The sequence below is a fragment of the Vombatus ursinus genome, unplaced genomic scaffold (genome assembly GCF_900497805.2).
Source record: "Vombatus ursinus unplaced genomic scaffold, bare-nosed wombat genome assembly UNPS02014909.1, whole genome shotgun sequence".
Taxonomy (NCBI): Eukaryota; Metazoa; Chordata; class Mammalia; order Diprotodontia; family Vombatidae; genus Vombatus; species Vombatus ursinus.
The window spans coordinates 2,610,432-2,618,439 of record NW_020954687.1 but is presented as its reverse complement, the minus strand read 5'-3'; the positions used below and the strand labels follow the sequence as shown (position 1 = coordinate 2,618,439).

At 48.4% G+C, this 8,008-nt stretch overlaps 1 protein-coding gene across 3 annotated transcripts in view; it reads right to left on the bottom strand.

The window, feature by feature from the left end:
• KIF21B (kinesin family member 21B) overlaps positions 1–8,008 on the bottom strand; it is a 70,912-nt gene that overhangs the window by 43,603 nt on the left and 19,301 nt on the right. For all 3 annotated transcript variants that reach the window (XM_027843426.1, XM_027843427.1, XM_027843428.1), the window contains exons 2-8: positions 7,741–7,963; positions 7,219–7,401; positions 3,098–3,247; positions 2,466–2,600; positions 1,889–2,056; positions 1,496–1,611; positions 550–745 (exon numbers count right to left, since the gene is read on the bottom strand). In XM_027843426.1, the coding sequence (XP_027699227.1) occupies positions 550–745; positions 1,496–1,611; positions 1,889–2,056; positions 2,466–2,600; positions 3,098–3,247; positions 7,219–7,401; positions 7,741–7,963 (1,171 nt within the window). The remainder of the gene's footprint in view (positions 1–549; positions 746–1,495; positions 1,612–1,888; positions 2,057–2,465; positions 2,601–3,097; positions 3,248–7,218; positions 7,402–7,740; positions 7,964–8,008) is intronic.

Genomic DNA, 8,008 nt, shown 5'->3' with positions numbered 1-8,008 from the left:
GAACTCAGGTCCTCTTGACTTCAGGGCCTGTGCTCTATCCACTGTGCCACCTAGCTGCCCCATCTTTTAACACCCACTCTAATTCTGCCTTCTATATGTAACCTTCTGGCCTGCCCCAATCCTAAGGGCCTCTCTGGCTTTTGGACTCCTACAGCATGGTATACTCAGAGCAATGGTCACATAGACTGGGGTGGCTTTTATGCGTATGTTATATCTCCTACAATACTGTAAGCTCCTCGGGGGCAGAGGCCACGTGTTGTTAATCTTTGGGTACTGCCCTACTCCAACATTGTGACTTGCTTTCACACAATAGGCATACAATAAATATTTGATGAATAAAGGAAAAGAAAAGTGAAGAGGAAGCTGAAAAGTCAGAGGGTGAAACTGGTCCCCGGCAGACCACTCCTTGGGATGAAGGCAGAACCCCAGACAGCAGGATGATACAGCCTGAGTAGCTAGTTATGGACACTGCTAAGCTAAATGCTCAGGGCCCAGTTTAGAGAAGCTGGCTCATTCTACTCTCTAGGCAAAGAGTACCCCCTCACTCACCGCCTTGTACTCCATCAGCTCCATTTGCAGGCGGGCAATCTCAGCCCGAAGGGCACTGATCTGCTGGCTGGTCTTATCTTGGTTCACAACCACCTTGTTCTTGATGTTGCGGGCCCGGTTGGCATACTTGAGGGTGTTCAGGGTCTCCATAAAGTCCCGGTCTGAAGGGCTCACACAAGCAATCATAATTGTCTGGCTGGTAGGGATGGAGAACAGATGGGGCAGAGACAGATATCCCCAAAAGAAACATCACATTGGAGCTAAGTCCTGTCCTCTCCCAATGCCACCTTAGGGCCACCTGGCCCAAACTCCAAGATGAGATGACCATGAGATTTCTGTCCCAACAGTAGATGATTACAATTTACTTAGCTAATAGGGTCAGCGCTGTTTTGGCTTGTTGTTTTTTAGAAATTAGTTTAGTAAATAAATGATAGTAAGACCTTATATTTCCAGTCTTAATGTCTTGTTTTAGCTTTACAAACTCCCTGTGACCTAAAAAAGGGAAAGGATCTATTCTCTCCATTGTACACACACAATGAGGCAGCTTAGCAGTGTGGGAAATAGAACAATGGACTTAAGGTCAGGAAGAAGTGAGTTTGAATCCTGCTTCAGACAGGTACTAGCTGCATAAGCCTGGGCACAGTCATTGAATCTCCCAGTGCCTCAGTTAGCTATTCTGTTAAATGGGAATGATAATAGCACCTACCTCACAGGGTTGTTGTGACGCCCAAATGTGATGATATATATGTAAAGTGCTTTCTAAATCTTAAAGCACTATATCAATGTTAGCTATAATTACTAATTTATAATTACTAATAGGTAATAATGATGATGATGATGGTAATATGCATGGGAAAATGGACACTTGGTCAAAATAAATGACTAGTCTGAGCTGGCAGTTAGTGGGCACAGTAACCCTCTCCCCAAAAGTGATTGCTCTGGTTACCTGTTACCCCCGAGGGAGTCCTGCAGGAGCCGGGTGAGCTTGGAGTCCCGGTATGGCACATGTACCACCTTCTTACTCTGGTCTCCCAGGGCACTGATCACATTACCCAAGGCCAGCTGCAAGAGAGAGACCCTGGCCTTCAGCAAGGTACCCCATGGAGCCGTGTTCCCTAGAATTTCCACCATCTTCACTGTCCTCGGCTACCCCCAAGCTCAAAGACTGGGGGACAGGCTAGGCGTCGTTACTCTATTAATAAAGTCAAAGTCAGAGAAAAGGACCACACAGAAATGGACACAGGAGAAGTGGAACACAGACAGAAACATGGCGTGAGGGGAGGAATTCAAGGTTCAGATCCTGCTCTAGGTGACAGGAAGAGCCTCTTTGCTTCCATACCAGGCCACAGTTGATAGAGATGCCCTCTTTGGCCCTCTCGCCCGTGGCCCCCGTCCGTTTCAGCCGTTCGGAGCCTGCTAGATCAACGAAATGAAACTTGGCTGTGAGCGTCTCATACTCGTTTGTGGGGGCAGCACCATCGGGAAGGCCAGGAACCTCACCATTTACCTATGGGAAAAGTGAGCATTGCTGAAAACCCAATCCCCCCACCTCCACCCACCATAGGCCGAGGCTCCCTGGGATGTCTGGACTTAGCAAGTCCAGAGGGACAAAGGACAAAACACAAAAGTGGGGCACGTGGTCAATAAGGCCGTATGGTCATAGATTTGGAGTAATAAGAGGCCCCAGAGATCATTTTGTCCAACTTCCTTTACAAAGGAGGAAATTCGAGTTCAGCAAAGTTAAATGATTTGCCCAAGGTCACAAAGATAGTAAAGGGCAGAGTCAGAATTAGAACACAGGTCTCCTGACTCCAAATCCAGCATGCTTTCCCTGGGACTTTTAGAAGCACCAGAACTGGTTCTCCCCACAGCTAGTCCCCTCAGCTACTCCTTCTGCCTCTCTTGAGGCTGCTCACCAGGTCAGGCCGGGCACAGACGCGCATCTGGCACAGGTGGATGGTGAAGATGGCATGAGAGCGGGAGCTCTGCACGTTCATTTGCGTGCTGGCTGTGGTCCGGGACAGAGCCCCTTGCTTCAAACACTGGATCAGCTGCAGAGAGATGGGACAGGCTGCACAGGGCAGTAGGGGGCCCTTCCAGGGAGCGACTTCTCTAAAGGAGATGCAAACTGTCCACAAGCAGAGACGCTTTGTATAATGCCCCCTGTATTTCTATTCTTATGCCAATCAGACATCCCCAGGAGCACTGATGCCTTGTATCTCACTCCCTTCTAGCAGCTAATAAAAACAGCTAGCATTTATGTGGGCTTCAAGGTTTGCAGAATACTTTACAAATATTATCTCATTTGGTTCTCACAACAACCTGGGAAGTAGGTGCTATTATTACCCCCATTTTACAGATGAGGAAACTGAGGCAGACAGATTAAATGATTTGCCCAGGGTCATATAGCCAGATAGATTAAATGATTTGCCCAGGGCAACATAGCCAGTAAGTATCCAAGGCTAGATATGAACTCAAATCATTCTGACACAGACCCAGTGCTCCATCCATTGTGCTAGTGAGCTCCCTCTCCTTAGTAAACTCTCACCTCTTCCTGGGAACTGATGAGACGGGAGGTGACACCTGTGGTGTAGATGCCCCCATTGGCATCTTCATGGATCTTGATGTTGGATTTTCGGTGGCGGGAGTCAGGATCTCGTGTACTATCAAACAGGTCTAGAATCTCCTCATTGTAGAGCTGGACGTAAGAGTCAGAGTGGAAGAGGAGGCAATAGTGGTCAACGGAGGTCAATGGAAGACACAATGACCCCTCCCACCTCAACTTTTCTCTCTCATAAAACTGTGTATTCATCTAGTAGGGTCTCAAGGTCCTACTGGGGCAGGGATCTCAAGAGGACTAAAGGGCTGAGAATCCAGAGGCCTTAGAACAGGCCCCCTTCAGGTTATAGAATAGGGTGGGATGTCTAACTCAAGCTGAGCCAGTCAAGATGCTGGACCACTAGGTGGGGCTGATTATGTGGAAATGAGCTCAGAGATGTAGAACTTGGCAGTCATGGGAAGACTTATTTACTTATTTAGACTGATGCAAAGTGAAGCAAATAGGACCAGGAGAACTCTCTCTCTCTCTCCATATATATATATACATGTCTACAAGGATGTGAATGGAAAGAACCATCACAAAACAATTGAATCTGAAAGCTGGGGAATGATAAGGACCAAGCTAGGGACCCAAGAAAACGTATACACTTCTGTGTAGAGGTGTGTAACTATGAGTGGGGGCATTATATGAAACTTTATATGTTAGTTCTGCTGAGCTGTCGTGTTCTCTTTTTTTGTTCTTGGTTTAAGGGACAGCTCTAGAGGAAGGGAAGAGAGGAGGGAAACACTTAGTAATAGAGTTGATATAAAAACAAAAGATATCAATACAATTTTATTTTTAAAAAATTTAGCATTCACTGCTACCCATCCCTTCAATCTCCGGGGTAAAAGTTCAGACACGCTCTGAGCACATTTGGACATGTTCTCTCCTTGTTCATATGGACCCAACTGGAGGATAGGAGTGGAAATTAGAGCTAGGAGAAATCAGGGTTTACTTTGTGTGGTAACAGGCAGAACAGATGACCACTGGCTTGACCTCCTGGGTATGCGTCTGCTTCTTTGTGGGGACCCTACATTGTCCTGCTTTTTAGGGGAGTTCAGCTCAGCTTGGAAGATTCCCCAAATCTCAGGGTAAGTTTTTTTATATTCACCACCAGAGAAAGTGCCACCTGCTAAGGGGCAGGGACATTCCCCAGTGAGGATCTGGGAGCCAGGAGCCCAGAAGGCAGACAGGTGAGCCCTAGAGGAGAGGGAGAATGAGGAAGGAGACAGCTGAGGGCTGCAGCCACTGGGTTCCTGCCTCTGGAAACTCTGATAGCCTGGACATCCGAGGCTTTGATGCTCCTCAAAGGGACGGAAATATCAAGGCAGGAAAGGGAAGAGGAACAGGAAAGGACTGACTGGGATTTGGGTGCCATTAATGCCCCCATCCTCCCAGGTCTGTCTGTCCTATAAACAGACTGGACTCATGTAACCCTTTCCACCCCAAGGGCAGCATCCTGACTAGTGGCTCCGTCCTTGGCACAGCCTTCCCATGCGGCTGCTGGTTCCCCTCCCTCTGGACATTTCCCTGGCAACGGGGCTGGAGAAGGAAAAGCAAAGAGAGGAGAAACAAAAGACAAATACATTGAATCTGAAAAGGAGCCCAGGGTCCCTGAAGGGCAAAGCAGCCACACTCTTGTCTAAGGACAACCTAGGAGACAGGAGCAGACCCAGGAGGGAGCAATTACCCAGCAGCCCCCCGGGGAGAAGGACCAAAGGCGGCAGGGTTGTTTTCCTGCTCTGGTTTCCCTAGCTTTCTGTTCCTCTCTCAGAATGAAATGCAAGCAGAGCCAGAGCTGGAGGGAGGGTTTACAGGGTTCAAGCCCTGTCTCTGGTGGGGAGGGAAGGAGGGGAGCCATGCCTGTAGGTGGAGCTTTCTAGAAGGTCACTGTTGGGGGAAGAGGCAGAAGGGGGCTTCCTAAGCCCTTCTCTCTCATTCAGGGCAAAGCACAGGCTCAGAGACCAAAGAGACCCCGGCAATCATCTAAACCAGAGATGTCAACTACAGGGCCCCAGCACCATCCCTCCCCAGGGAGGCCAGAACCAGACTAAAATGTAGCAGGGAAATATTTAACAAAAGAAATAAAAATATAATAGGGACATGGAAATATTGACATTTCTAAGTTAATGTGTGGCCCACTGAGATTCTTGTCTATGGTTTACTGGTCCCGGTTTCTAGTTGAATTTGACCTGGCTGATGTAAGCCAATTCCCTCCGGGACTTTTACAGATAAGGAAACTGAGACCAGAGAAGTTTCAGTGACTAGCCTAAGGCCACACCGATCTATGTAAAAACAGCAAATGAGCCTAGATCTACCCTTCTAGGCCCCTCCAGGGTATCCCCTCTTTCTGATTGGGAAGGACTACAGGGGGTCCTAAGGTTTCTTGTGGGAATTTATTCAACAGTGCCATACATACATTCCATCTCCAATCGGAAACTGATGGATTGCTTCCTGTCCAGAATAATCTGCCTTCTTCAGGCCAGGATGAGGTGGACAGAGAATAAAATATCTAGGCAGGAAAAGGTCAGGAAGGGCACCTGCTGCTAGGCAATTAAAGAAGCCTGGTTCTAGAAAATTGGGAAATTTCCCATGTTAGATCTAGGAAGGAAGAATAAGCAAGTGGCCAAAAAGTGAAGGGACAAGATAAGTCAGATCTAGGGAAACTGAGGCAAAATAACCAAATGGCCAAAAAACTAAGGGACAATAGAAGTCAGATCTAGGGAAATCGAGGCAGAATAACCAAGTGGCAAAAAGCTAAGGGACAACAGAAGTCAGATCTAGGGAAATTGAGGCAGAATAAGCAAGTGGCCAAAAAGCTAAGGGACAATATAAGGGGAGCCCAGGCCTTCAGCAACTCTGAGCTGACTGCATTCTTCCTGTGATAAGTAGGGAAGTACGTTTCAATATCGCTTTGTGCTTTCCTCACAACAGCCCCATGAGGTAGGTAGTATAGGTGTTGTTGTCGCCCATTTTACAGATGAGGAAAACAGGCTTGGAGAGGTTAAATGACTTGCCCTCTTCTGTAAAGAGGATGAGATGTTGGTTTTCACTTGCTGAAGTCACATAATCTGTTTTTTGACTCCTGGGAGATCTGGGCTGTGATTCAAATTCCTCATTTTCACTATTCCCCTATTTCTTAAACACTACGTATCTTCAAAGACCCCAAATGGAAGCTCAGTGGAGAAAAAAAGAGGTGTCATGGGAGAGTCAGGACTTGAACTCATAACCTCCAACTCCTCAGTCTAAGATTTGCCAGGATTTGGCTTCCTGGTCTGAAAAGCAAAGCCCCTGGGCTGGCAGTTCTGACCCAGACTAGTACTAGCTTTAGTTCCCTCATCCATGGGAAGTTTGTGGCCCAGAGGGAACAGAAGATGAGGATGTTGGATCCAAAGCATCTTTCTGCCCTCCTGGGCTCATCCCAAGCCCAGGCAAAGTGCTCCTCAGGGTCAATGACTCCAGGCAACAAGCCTGCACACTGGCCTGTGTCCAGCAACCCCATCCCCACTCCTCCCTCAGGCCTAGCTAGGAGAATCAACCTTCCCTCTCCCAACAAGAACTGTAGCGCCATCCAAGTACATTTCACAAGCCATTAAACTCAGGCGTTGGCCATCCTCGAGCTCCAAAAGACGTGGCAGGACACCTTGCCAGAGCACGCTAGGCCCACACTCAGAAAGCCAGGCAGGTATCCAGGCTCAGGCCTTGGGGCACTCTCTTTCCCTTCCCCTTCTCCTCTATACCACATCCCAGAGAACATGCAGGCCCCAGAGAACATGGCCTATCAGTCCTCTGGAGGGTGATAGGATCACAGATTTAGAGCTAGAATTTACCGGCCATTTTGGCCCACTTCCCCTTCACCCCCATCTTATAAATGAGGGGCTGAGACATCAAGTGATTTGCCCAAAGTCCCCCGGGGTGTACATAGAATTATTAGGATTTGAACCAAGGTTCTTTGACTCCAAACCCCGTGTTCCTTCCACTGGAGCACAACACCTCCCAAAACAAGGGAGCCAGACCCTACCCAGCTCTGCATCTCCCCCTGTGATCTCTCCTCATCTCTCTGGCCATACCTCCAGAAACTGTGCGCTGACTTTGAACTCTGGCCCAGGAACTCCCTGTTCCTGGGCCTGTCTCTTGCGTTCATCAATGCCTCTGAAGAGGTGGCTTATGGCCCTCGGGATAATACCATGCTCCTCCTCTGAAGTACTCATGTCAAAGCCGGTCCCCATGGTGTATGTCTTCCCAGCTCCTGTCTGTGGAGGGAGAGATGGAACAAGACAGGGAGTTTCGAGGAGGAGCCGGAGCTAGTGGGCCCCAAGGACAGAATTTCAGATACCTTCCCAGACTCAACTATCACACAGCCCCTTCTTCTCTGTTCACCATGGCTCCTCTATCCTTTAAGACCTTCATCTCTCTCAGAAAGATTTTTTCAATTGACTTCACACCCTCCAGAGAATTCCTTTCACTCTGGCATCCTTCGATACTGCATAACCCTGTATAACTTTGTTAACTGGCACTTGTTAACAAGATTCATTGTCTTATGTGTCTCTCATCTAACTAGGAGCTGACTTGGGCAGGGAGGGAGCCCTTACCTGTCCATAGGCCAGCACTGTGGCATTGTAGCCCTCAAAGCAGCCCTCGATGAGCTTGCCCACACAAGCTGTGTAGATTTGCTCTTGCCAGGTATCCAGGTCAAAGACAAAGTCATAGGTAAAGGCCTTGTCCTTCCCCAGCAGCACCTGGGGCTCTCCAGGAGTGACTGAGGTACAGATGTGACAGCCCTCAATCTTCTCCTTGGATAGTTGGGGCCGGATCCTGCTCAGGAAGAGAAAGAAAGAGCCAGAGGGAAAGGGGGAGAGG